General features: G+C 46.7%; 1 protein-coding gene across 2 annotated transcripts in view; it reads left to right on the top strand.

Moving 5' to 3' along the window:
- Positions 1–13131, top strand: part of VANGL1 (VANGL planar cell polarity protein 1) — a 46817-nt gene that overhangs the window by 13253 nt on the left and 20433 nt on the right. For both annotated transcript variants that reach the window (XM_082064694.1, XM_082064695.1), the window contains one exon: positions 338–945. In XM_082064694.1, coding sequence (XP_081920820.1) covers positions 338–945 — 608 coding nt within the window. The remainder of the gene's footprint in view (positions 1–337; positions 946–13131) is intronic.

Here is a 13131-nt window from a genome sequence, read left to right as displayed (position 1 = left end):
TACTGCAGTTTCCAACAGTTATGTGATATTACTCATTAAGTGTGCTGGAAGAGGAACCTCTGGGGTACAGCAAGTGGCATAGCAAGTTGAGTTACCTGCTCTACAGTTACAGGCTTTTAATACCTAATGTTTATAATCATTGGTTTGGACAAGTTGCTGTTGTCTCCAAACCTTTATTAATTTTCATGGTTGATTATTCAATGTATTGAAGATTGCTATATATTTTTTTCTGGAACTTAAGTCTACTGTAGCAGTCTTTTGCCAGGAAAGAAAAATAGAAGACCTGGAAGGAATAACCTAATTGTTTAAATATTTTTTTTATTTCTTCTTCCCTCAGGATGACAACTGGGGTGAGACCACAACAGCAATCACAGGCACCTCTGAACACAGCATTTCCCAGGAGGACATTGCCCGTATCAGTAAGGATCTGGAGGACAGCGTTGGGTTGGACTGCAAACGTTACCTGGGCTTAACCGTGGCAGCTGTTCTCGGACTCCTTGTGTTCCTTACCCCCATCGCCTTCATTCTGTTACCCCAGATCCTGTGGCGGGATGATCTGGAGCCGTGTGGTACTGTCTGTGAGGGACTGTTCATCTCTGTGGCGTTTAAACTCCTCATTCTTCTGATTGGGACCTGGGCTTTGTTCTTCCGCCAGCCTAAGGCAGATTTACCAAGGGTGTTTGTGTTTCGGGCCCTTCTGTTGGTCCTCATATTCCTGTTTGTGTTTTCCTACTGGCTCTTTTACGGCGTTCGCATCTTGGACTCGAAGGACACCAACTACCAAGGAATAGTGCAGTACGCGGTGTCTCTGGTGGATGCCCTGCTCTTCATTCACTACCTGGCCATCGTGCTTCTGGAGCTGCGGCAGCTGCAGCCCATGTTCACTGTCAAAGTAGTTCGGTCAACCGACGGGGAGTCACGATACTACAGCTTGGGGCACTTAAGGTAGGTACGAGCTCTTTGAAGTCCAGTGGTGCAGATAAACGTGACTATGCTGTGAGGTGAAGCATCAAGTGCTTTTGTAAATGTGATGTCACTGGTCGCTGAATCCTCCCGCAAGGGAGACTTGGAGTCTCTCCAGAGTTACCAAACTCTTCCCTTCTGCAACTGTGGGAGGGGTTGTCCCTGCTCCAGAAGGGTCCTGTGCCTTTCTGTAAATGAAAAGAGCTTATGGCGCAACTTGAGGCTGGTCATTGGTCTAAGTCTGGCCCTTAAGATCAGCCTCTGGGCTTCTTGCCCGTTCTTCTTGCTGGAGGAAAGGGTAGAGGCCTCCTTGTGTGGCTGGGGCTGGCTTTGTGCTCTTTGGCTGTAGGGGCCTGATGTCAATTTGAGAGCAGCTCTTCAGGCCATGCAGAGCATTGCTCCTTGGAGCCAGCTGACAGCAGGCCAGCCCATGTGGCAGTGTCTGAAGGGAGAAGCGACTGGCCCGGTATGAGGAAGCGTTCAGCAACCTAATGTGCTGCTGAAAATGTCCGTGTGTCCTCATTGGCCTGCACAGCCAAGAGTCGTGTGAGGAACCTCAGTGAACATGGTCGGATGGAGCACTGTTGTTTGGATCCTATGTCCAACTTTTGCATCCAGTTGAAGTGCTTGTGTTCATGTGTTTGTGCTCTGGACCCTGTTGCTGTGACAGGCTGGGCCTACCTTGAAGGGCTTAGCCATGTAGCTACACTGTGGGATCTGAAGGCGGCTGCCAGTGACTGGGGACTCCTCCCTTGTTTCCAGGATCAGTGGTTTTCCACAGTTTTGTGTTGCCCTGAGGGAAATAGCGTTTAGTCCTGCTGAAGCAGCTGCCTTGATGCAGCCAAAACCTCCCAGCAGTTCAGGCACTTAGGAGGAATATTTTTAATTGAATGCTGGGGCACATGTTGGTGTTTTTTTGGCGGTGCTTGCTATGCTGTTTCTGGTTTGTTTTTGTAGCATGTTGCTCTCTTTTTCATAGGTATGGATCAGTTTGCTGGGTCAGATTATCTGGGAGCATTTGAGAGTTGTGTAGTGTCTGTAGGTATGATCTATGCATTCCTGCTTCCACCTTCCTCCTGGGGTTAATGCTTCCCTCAGCAAAGGTGCAAGAAAGGAGAGTTGTCTCAGTCTCCTTAGTTTCTGTGTCCTGTGAAGCTCTCTAGAAATCTCTTCGTTCCTGTGCTCTGTTAAGCTAGCAGCTGAGCTCTGAAGATGATTCCTCAGACTGTACATGCACTTAAACATCTGTTCCGCTTATCCTGTCCAGACCCCTATGGCATGCGTATCTATTGCAGATGGAGAGATTAATGTCTTCTGGTTTAAGTTGCTGTAGGAACAGTCTCCTGCAGTCATTAACTTAGCAGTGGAATTGCTTTGAAGCAGATTTAGTGGGTGAAGCTCAAGTCTGGGAGTTGACTCCTGGATGTTGTTTCTGGCTTACTGGAAGAACTCAAGGCCTTTTGGGTGAAGTAGGTCTGGACTCCTATTATATTCCTTCTCTGTAAAATGTGAAAGAGAGGCCTGCTGTAATGGAAGTGTTCCCCTTGATTTAATGAAATGCCACCTTCAGGGTTTGAAAAATGAAATAATCTCTGCTGGTTTTCTTGTGAAACATTTTTTTAAACTTAAAAGTACCTCTGTAGTACATGACAGATCCAGTGGAGCGTTTAAGACTAGGGAGGTGGAGAGATGACTACCAAAGAGTTCCCCTGTGCCAGAGCTTTGTGCCTTGACATTTGCTGGGGTAGTTCTCTCATAAGTGAATTCCGCACAGAACACTTAGTACATCTATGTATATGCCTATATACACCCAGTCTATATAGTAGGTTTGGTTTGAGAGAGTTTGCAGGCTGCTTGGTGCTAGATTGTGGGTTTGTGTTCAGAGGATTTAAGATCCTATGCCTGCAGACATCTGCCTACCTGACTTTAACCATGTAAGTAACCTTGCCATCGGAGGCAAAGAATTTGCTCGAGAATCAGTGCACATGTGTTAGAAATGGTGTTTTTTTCCAATTTTCTCTTTGCATGTAGGTTTTGAAATGTCTTGAGTGATGCAAGGGCAGCAAAGAGTTGTAAAGCCTAGGATGAAATCTGAGATGTATGAAAAAGTAATAACTTCTAATTTGTTGGCAAGCTGATTGTAATTTTGTGTGGCATATGGAACCCAAACTATACAGCATGTAGGTGTTTTAATGTCTTCTGTTACAGGAGTCCTGTCAAGGGTGCCTAATAATGGTAAACTACTGTTGCTTTTTCCTTGGTTTCTCATAGATGAGTGTAATGTGTATTGACACAGTTTGGAGCCCATGTGTCTTCCCATCTTTACTAAGGTAAAAGGTAGAACTGTGTAGGTTTGAGTTGGCCAAGTGTCTCCCAACTAAGGAAGACCTCATTCTCTCTCTTTCTCTCCAAGCAACAGGGAGAGTTACTTGTATCCAGATAGCAAGAGCTGCTGGTCCTGGCACAGAGTGTGGCCCCGTTGTGATAAACACTGAAAGTAGTAAATGCAGTTATCTCCTTCAGCTTCTAGAGGCTTAGGATTGTGAGATGTTTATGCAAAATGTGAGAAATTTGGGAACTTTTGTACACCTTTGCAGCATAATTTTGCAAAGTTTCCATAAAGGTCTTGACGTGCTTGTTGGTGAAGTGTCAGTCAGAGTCGCAAGGGGCTGCCTGCTGCCTCTGGTTGGCTTTCTGGCTGAGGCACAGGGATGGAGTTGAAGGTATGCTGATGGGAAAATGTGGAGACATGAAAGGACAGTTCAGATTATTCAGGAAGACTGGAGAAGTCACCTTGTGGGTGTGCTGGAGAGGTGATTGTAGCTATGATGAAGTGTGCATATACTACTTTTTGCTGCCTCTGGGCTCTCTGTCAGTGTGTGCTTGCTTCACCCCAGCACTTGTAAAGGGGGCTTAGATAGGTTGTGGGCTGCCACCTGGACGGAGGAAGCATGTTTTAAACAGGTATAGCAATCTGCCTGCTTCCTGAAATCAAATCCTTACTGCCTCAGTCCAGCCTTTGGTCCTCTTCACGCTCCCAAATATCTGAAAAGTTTTTCTCCCTGGCTGTCCATGGAGTCTGTCTGTTTCAACAGTCCAGTGGGCTCTGGAGAAGCTGGCCATGAAAGGAGTGTTGAGACATCTTATCTTGCTCAGTGTTGTCTCTTGAAATAGATCAGGATTTTCCACAAGAAAATTGCAGATACCAATCTTTTTAATCCAAGGTGGAAGTTTTCAAATTCTAGGTCTTTTTGATGAGGCAGAGGGAGCTGCTATGTAACTATAAGGAAAATAGGCTTTGTAGGGGAGAAGAGAAGAAAACAATAGCTCAGCCACCCTTCTAGAGAACCATGTTTTTTCCAGCCAGGGTACAGACAGGATTTTCCACTCTCCCTGGCTCCAAATGCAGCAAAGAAGCTGAAAGTGCTGAGTTAGGTATTCCAGTCCACCCCTGAGGGCCCTGGGTCCAGGAGGGTAAGCATATTTGGGAGTAGTTCCCCAAATTCATATTATAATCAACCTATTAATAGGCTGTCTTGGTCCCACCCCTAGCACTTTGGCTGTAACTTTTCTTCTGGGAGCCCTGACTGCCAAAATGAGCGTTCCCTTTGGCACTGATTCAGGAGCTTGGGGGGGAGGTAAAAATTAAATTGGAGTCCCAGTGAATGTGGTGCCAATTCTCAGCTCACTGACTGCTCTGCTGCTCCTGGTAGGAAGGGTTGCCATGTAGCGGGAATGCTTTATGGTGATATGTAGGGGTAAATAGCAGGGAACAGAGTAGATGCAAGAAAGGTCAAGCCTAGGAAAATGTGAGAGAGATTGGGTGGGTATGCTGGTGAGACTTTTGACAGCAACAACAAAGGGGAACAAAGGTGGGAAGAGTGACAGGAGAGAACTTTTCTGTTGAAAGGCTGATAGTTTTGTGAACTGAGGCTGGGATTTGCAGCTGAGGCTTCGGTTTGTCCCTGCAGATAGGGACACTGGCATCTGTCACCCACAGTTAAGTTCCTTCTGGATGGCTCAGAAACTATGTAGGAAGGATGTTGCAGGAGAAAACCTTCCTTTTCTGTCACTAGGATGTTAAACATATTCCCTTTCTTTACAGTGAATTATCTTTCCCCACCCTAGAGCTTTGCTAGTCTAGACAGATCAAGAAAATTAATGGCTTCAAACACATGTGGTAATTAATGATCTTACACACAGACTGAATGTTGAGCTCCCGTGTAGTCTTGGTTTTCTCACGTTAGAAATGTCTGAGAGTGGGACTGAATGTTAAGCTCCTGTGTAGTCTTTGTTTTCTTACATTAGAAATGTCTGAGAGTGGGACTTTCTCATCCCAGCAGTAGGGATATGAGGAGCAGGGCCATGACAGTTCATTATGTGTTGGACAGTATGAAGTACTTAGAGCTTCAGTCTGCTTTTCTGCCCTTCCTGGCATGGGCTCACCTCAGTGAACCAGCTGGCTGGGGAGGCCTTTGGAATCAGGATACAGCTTTTGCAGATGGCTGTGAACTGGTTAATGTTCTCTGCCCGCCTAATCAAGAGAAGCCTTAGTACTCAGAAATACCAGCTCTGTGTGGACAAGATCTGTTAGAACATTACTTGTACTCATGTTACCCATCAGCATTTGGATGAAAATTTGCTGAACTGGGATTTAAAAATACAGGAAGAAAGCAGCTGCTTCCTGAAAACAGGCACCTGTCTCTGGAGAGCCTATACCTTCCCTGCAGGAGCTATCCATCTCATATTGAGAAATCTCATGGCTTCTACATGCTCACAAAACAAAGTAAATGTAGATGTGTTTCATGGAAGGGGAAAACACTTGGCCTGCCTCCCAGGTGAACCAGAGGTGCCAGAGTAGCTGTTTCTTGAGCCCTTACCTTTAATACACACCAGAGCTGAACTAGAATTGCATGGTGGATGCTGATGCTGCTTTTGACCCAGCTGTTTTGGGTTGGCAGACTTGTATCTATTGATGCTATTGCTTATAAAACAGGTCTCTAGGCTATTAGTATTTACTGATCTAATCTGATGAGTGCTCTCTTGTCTGTGTCCCTTGGTGCCACTGGTGCTGTGCTGCCTAGTGAGGAAGCATGTAGAGGGCTAAGGAGCAGGAATAAACTTCTTCGTACCGGAGCCTGCATTTGTAAACCTCATGCCATCTGACCTTGTGACAATGGGCTGTTGCTCAAATATGCCTCCCCCTATCAAGGGTGAAATTTCTCTAATGAAGAACACCTGGTCAACATTTGAACTGTACAGAGCTCTCTTGCCTGGAGTTGTGTCAACACTTCTCTCTAGGTTATGCTGTCCTAAAATCTGCCTATCCCCCAAAAAGGCATATGAACACCTTTGTTTCTGTTTCTAGTGTGGAGAAATGTATCAGTTTAACCATGGGTTTAGGAAGCTGTATCTCTTGCCTGAGGGAAGAAACACTGAAATCTTGCGGTTTTCTGGTGAAGGCGCTTCATAACGTGTGTCTAATTGCATTGGTCATTCCTAGTGTGACTGATCCCATACAATTGTGTGCTACTTCTGTTTCCAGTCGGGCGGTCAGAAGCAGCACTGCAGAGCAAGCACTGGTGCACACTGAGCTGGAGGCACTCAGAGCTTGTGCGCTCGCTCTTCCCCATGCCCTGTGTGCAGTTCGCTTGGTCTGCGTTCCCGGTGAACAGAGGAATTACACTGACACCCCCCTCTTTCTCCTTGAGGTTTCTTGAACCCTCACCGTCTTCCATAGTGATAAACACTGTGATGAAAGAGATTGAGCTGATGGGTTTTTAGCTTGTTCTGTAGCAAAACATCTTATTAACTGTCCTGCTGCCTTGATTACAGGATCTTCCTCGATTAGCATGTTTCACAAACTAACGACTTTGCAGAGCAGCTCTGTCCCCAGAGCCTGGATGGAGTGTGTGATATTGGCCTAATTCCTGAATGCAATTTTTCTGCCCTGAAGTCTGTACAAAGCACCCTGATAAGCATTTGTGTGACTGTCCATCCCCCCCACCCTGTCTATCACCAAACCTGATGAGCACCAGCATTAGTCTCTCCTCCCAAGAAGTTCTGGGATAGCCAGCTAAATGGGTGTTAATTGCATCTGCAAGTGTGAAGCTCTTGAACCGACTGAGCTGTCTGCTCCAGAGCAGCTTCTTTAGCACTGACTTAGAGGTGTTAGACTTGTGACCTCCAAGCCAATGTCTTTCCAGCAGCACTTCACATAACTGAGTGCTTACAAGCGCCGTATTTGCAACTCATCATCCCTGCAGCTGGGCTGCTTCTCCATGCTCTCATTCCCGAGCTTGCAGAACTCTCTGTCAACAGTTGTGGGGCATGGGCAGTTGAGCATTAGCACCCATTCAAACATCCCATGCCATGGAGCAGGGAAGGAGGCTCTGACTTGGGACTGAACCAATAATGACTTAATGGCAAAAGACTTCCAGCTGCATTCTAGTTGCATTCTTAGTCACAGGGCATACCTTTCCCCCTCCCACCTGTGTCTGCTGCCTCACATCTAGGAGGACGGTGCTGCAGAGAGCGGTTTGCCTGATTGCTCTTGCTGGGAGGGTACTGGTGGAATTGGAGAAGTGAATTTTCTGGTAGCCCCTGAAAAAATGTGTGCTATTGCCTGGTGAGCAGGGACCAGTCTCCTTTGATGCTCCAGATGAGTTATGGGGATGGTGCCTTGCTCTGTTTTATGAGGGTCTGTTTGACGGTGCATGGGGTGTGTTGGCAGCAAAGACCAGATGGGATGTCTTACTTGAGTGAGAGCAACACCTCATTAAGAGGATGTTTGTTTGTGACAGTAGTGAACAGCAGACACCAGGAGTGCCAGGTGCTTCTCATTAGAAGGGAGGAGAAAGTCTAGGATGGACTGTCAGTATCTCACTGCATGCACAACTCATCTGGGAGTTTCTGATGTGGTAAAGCCTGGGAGTGCTCTGCTTTTTTTGAAAGGAGCATGTTTTTCTACCCCCTTGCCTTTCTGTTCGTTCTTTTCAGGAGGTTTTATACATGGCTTTACATGTAGAGCTGCTTTTCATTTTGGTAAAAGATGACAGAGCTCAGGGAACTGAAGTGCCCATGGTCATCTTTCTACCCAGCTCTCCTTGCCTGTTTGATGTTTGATTACCCCCCCACTGCCCCTTTTGTACACACTGTCTCTCCACCAGGAGCGTGGAATTGAGCGTAGTAGATCACAGCTCAGGTACCAGTCATATTGCGCTCCTGCAAAGGCACCAGGCGGTGATGGCAAGTGGTGCAGGGTGGTTGTTGTACCCTGGAGCGGTCTCACATTTTTGGAATACTTAATACTTTAAAAAGTTTACAAGCCTACTGTAAATGAAGGGCCTGCTGTCAATTATTAATCCCCCTGGTTAGTACAGTATTATTTGCTCCCTGGCAGGGAGCTGCTAGGCTTCATCCCTCTGAAAGAGATGGTGTGGAGGAAATGCCATTGGTTTTATCTGCAGGGATTTCCCTTCTTTTTGGGTTGTCTTTCAAAATCAACACTGCCCAGAAGTCCAAGAACAGCATGCACTCCAGCCTACCCTGTACTTAAGGGGTTTGTCATGTAATTTCTTTTCCCCTGCTGTCAGTGCCCTCCAAATCGCCTGTGTGTACCACCCACGGAGACAGATGGTCTCCCTAAGCTGCAGAACAAATTTTGTGTCCGTGAAGATACTTTTATCTTCAAATGCTCCAAAAAAAAAAATCCACCCCCTCAACCTTTGACATCCATTTCTTGTGGTGAATGATGAAATACAAATATTCTGCAAAGGAGTAAGCTGTGTGCCCTTTGGGGAAAAGGAGGAGGAAGCTCACGTTTTGTTAAAAGTGCAAAAAATGGTTCTTGTACAGCACAACCAAGTAATATGTCCAAGAGAAGTGACCCTGTGCTGAATGAGTAAAGAAGAGATAATAGGGAGCTGGGTGGTAGTAAAAAAAAAAATCCCCCTTCCCCTACCCAGCTGAAGGCAGTATTTTTGCTTATAACTTGATTTCCCCCTCCAGCTCTCTCTTTACATGAATCTCTGTGCTTAAGTTCATCTTGTGCAGTTTAGTTCAAGTGGAGACCTCCGCTGATGCTTTGGGAAGAGCTATTCACCAGCAAAATAAGCTCCGGGCACAGCAGTAAAGACCTTAACAGCGGTGTGGGGAGTGCTGCCGCTGGCTTGTGCTCCCAAAAGTCCTGGCAGAAGGTCATTTACATCCTTGTTGGGGCTCGATTTTTGATACTCAGCTCAGAACTGTGGACGGCTTCCCTGTGGCAACCCAGCATTGTTTGTAGGGTTTCTGGGTGCTGGCCATAAAATGAGGCAGCTCTTGCTTGTGCAAAGCTTGCTGGGGTGGAGCTGGGTGGGGGATGCCCTGCGGTGGAGGGGTGCTGTGCAGGGGGGCCTGGGATGTGGTTTAAGAGAGCTGATATTCCTCTGTGTGCAAAGGTCTGCTCGCAGGTAGCATTGATGCTGCCTCTTCAGGCCTGGCTGTTTAGGCTTGCAGGGAAATAATGCTCCAAGGTGTTGTGAGAGAAATCCTAGAAGAAGAAGCAGCTGCTATGTTGACTCAAATGGTGAGCTTCATTCAAAGTCTGGCTGTGTTAATCCCGTCCCCTGCTGCGGGGTCAAGTAAGAGCTGGTCCTCTTTCCTGAGAGAACACCCTACCAGGCCGCTGTTGGAACAAGAGCTGAATACTGATGTTTCATGGCAACAGCATCTAAATGTAAAGTCTTGTTACAACACTGAAGTTTTGCTGCCAGAATCTTTGAATACATTTTGTTGTTTCCTTGGAATTAAAGTTGCATTTCTTAGCTTTCACTTAAAAAAAAAAAAACACAACAACACCCCGCCCAAAACAACAACAAACAAACAAAAAAAAACACCTCCCCCCCAAAAAAACCCCAAAAACACAAACAAAAATCCAAACAAAAAACAATAAAAAAGACCAAATAACAACAAACCCCCACAAAAAACCAACCAAACACCACCCCCTGCCTACCCCCCCCAACAACAACAAAAAAGCCAAACAAACAAAAAGCACACAGAAGAACAACAACAAACACCCTTAGTTGCTTCATAACCATTTCTGTAACTTGAAGCAGTCTTTGTCTGAAGACTCTGGCCTTATTTGATGCTTGGTCAGGCTTTAAATTATCTTTTGAAAATGTAGACTCTCCTAAACTTCTTGCCATACCTGCCAGTTTCTGTGTGTTTTTTTTTTCTTTCGAGGCTCAGACTGATCAAAGGCACAGCATGCATTTTAATGTTGAGAAGAGGAAATGCATTGCTGTCATGGGTTACACTGCTCCCAGGGACTCTGGAAGTGGTAATCCAGGGTACCGTGTATTGCCAGCTGCGGCAAGGTTCCAAGGTGCTTGAGTGAGGCACCAGCTCAAGTTGGAGGCTCCTGGGTGCCCTGTAGCTCAGGGCTAGGGGAGTTTGTACTTCATCCCTTCCATGTCTGCACTATGTGCCTGTCAGACCCTTGCATGCAGGGGAAGCTCTTGGTCTTGCTCCAGATTCCTGTGTTCAGAAGGTAAAGCACACCTTGGTGGTGTTGTCCTATCCACCCTGACTTGTGTGGAACTCTTTGAATCTTAAATGTAACCAGCAATGTGTAGAAATCTTTGAAAGAGGTTAAACCTCCCTCATAAATACTCAGTATGTCCTTCAGTTACATAAACGCTTGATGATAGTTCCACTTCACTTCTTAAAATAATGCTGTTACCAAAATCGGTCCTGTCAACAATCTGGTTCTCTCTCACCCCCCTCCCAAAGAAATCTTTTCTGGTTGCACAGGGATCTGAATGGTGGAACTGGTAATTTATATCTCTGTATTACCTATATAGCTTTTTAATTAGTTTATCTTTCTTCCTGGATTATTTTACCCAGTTCAAATTCTGCAAACTTTTAAACTGTCCTTCTGCTGCTTGAGGTGTACAAAGGTGACACAGGGCAGAAGGCAAGAGGCAGTACTGCTGCCTCTTGTGGCACTGATGGTTTCATTGAAAGCAGGATGGCTACATGCATCCCAACAGTCTGCCTGCAGAGCAGGAGCAGTCAGTCCTTGGTGGTGGGTGGCTCTATCTGCAAAGGTCTGCTCCTCTGCTGAGCTTGGGGAAAGGAGAACATCAAGTCCTTGCCTCTTCTCCCCTACCCAGCAGGCCTACAGGGGACCAGCGGTGGCTCAAACATGAGGGATGGGTCTCATATCCCAGGCCCCATCTTTTAAGGTGCAAAGCTGGACATGATGTACCCCGTGGCAGCTTATTGTTGTGGGCTTGGTGTAGAGTCAGATTGCCAGCAGTGAGATGAGACTATAAATTGTTATCCTGAACTGTGTGGGTCTCCTTCCACGGAGCTCATTGGCCTAAGTAGTCTGCTCAGCTATGGAGATCTTAACTGCAAGATTGACTTCAGCAATGTCTCTGGCTCTTGCAAATCAGTCACAGGTCTGCGTAGAGTTGGGTGAGGACAAGTGGAGCCTGCTTGGGCTGGGTGCAACACCCATGAAGTGCCCAGGGAAGCCGGCTTGTCCCTGCTCTATTGGCACATGCATCTCTCTGTTGTGCCTGTATCTGCCATGCTGTGTGGGTTTGTGGGGACAGCCTGGCAGCAGCATCCTCTTATCATTTTTTCGCTTCAGTTGTCCCCTTTGTGCTCTTCTCTCACTGCCCTCCTTCCCGACCCGTCAATTTGCTCAGTAGATAAAGGAAGCCTTTCACAGCTTTGGTTTTGCTTCAGTGTGAGCAGACAGTAGTAGTTGTTTTGTTTTGTTTTTTTTCCCCTCCTAAATAAGCAAATTAGTATTCTCACTAGTTCCCTTAAGGACACCCTACTGCTTTGCAAAACCATGGCACGCAGGCAGACTGCTTGGTGTGCTGTCAGTGTGCTTGGAAAACCCATTTCTGAGCTCTAGCGCGTGGATCCAACTGCTCTCTATGTCTGATTCAACTACGGCTGGTTCCTGAGGGCACTGCATTGAGCTTGTAGTGTGGGTGTCCAGCCAGGTGTTGGTTTGGTTCACTGTGGGTGTCCGGGACGTGTTTTGCTCTCATCTTTTTTCTCTGCTGTTGCCGCAGACCCTGAGGCAGTGAGGTGCTGGTAGCAAGGGCTAGCTCTCTGCTTGATGAGAAGGTAGCACCTTCGCCTGTTTGAATGCGTTATGCATGATCAAAGGGAAGTGGATGTCTCTAGTTGGAGAGCTGTTGGGACATCAGCTTGTGGTTATTGGTGTCTGAGGGACTGGTTGAAATCCAACCCAAGCTGTTAGCGCCTGAAAGCTGCTGTTGTCTGCTGGCTAATCCGTGAGCTGTACCGTTTGGATTTAGTGGTTCTGCTGGGTGTCTGCATGGTGAGCGCTTGAAAACAACCCCCCCACACACACTGTTCATCTTCGAGAGACGGTCTTGGCGTAGGAGGATGTGAGTGGTTTGCTTTGGAGCCTGCTCTCCCGGCAGCTGGCTTCCTCAGCCTTCTGGGGCAGAGGTTTGTCATGCCGCACACTCAGGCTTTCACAAGCTGCTCTTTCAGATGCAGTCCCTGAAGCTGCTCCTGTTGTCCCTGTCCCCATGGATGGGCTGAGGTAATTGGTGCAACGTACCTTTGCCACATGCTAACAAACTCCCCTTTGCTGCTCTGCATGGGGGTGGAAGACAGCCTTTGGTTACCTAGGCTGACCCCTGCCAATAAGAATTGCATTCAGTGAACCTGGGAAGCAGCTTAGGCTCAGCAGGAGCTTAAGTGTTTCCTTTTGTGTGAAAAGAGTCCCCCACCTCCCACAGAAAGCTCCTCCAGTGTTCCAGGTCCTCCGTTGTTTCTAAAACTCACTTCAGGCTTTTGCAGCTTATTTCTTATTTGATTTTTCAATCTGCTGAATATGATGCTGGAGGTAACAAGTGTCCCTATGATCTTTGTCTCCCTTGGCACTGTATACTGTGAAATGAGATGTTTACTGTGTCACTGAGGAGAAGTGCGGTGCTGTCACAGTATCCAACCTCAACACAGTGACTGTCTTTTTCTGGTAGACTGTATTATTTGGTAACTTGTACCACTCTTTGAGAGAATTGTGCTCCTTTCCTCCTTCTCCTCACTGTATATTACTACTAGTATCCTGGGGTTTTGTCCTGGCTAATTATACCAGGTGCCACCTTGAGCTGTTGGAATTGGAAG

The sequence above is a fragment of the Streptopelia decaocto genome (genome assembly GCF_964273445.1).
Source record: "Streptopelia decaocto genome assembly, chromosome: 1".
NCBI lineage: Eukaryota > Metazoa > Chordata > Aves > Columbiformes > Columbidae > Streptopelia > Streptopelia decaocto.
The sequence above is the reverse complement of the archived record's forward strand: the minus strand, read 5'-3'. Positions and strand labels throughout refer to the sequence as shown.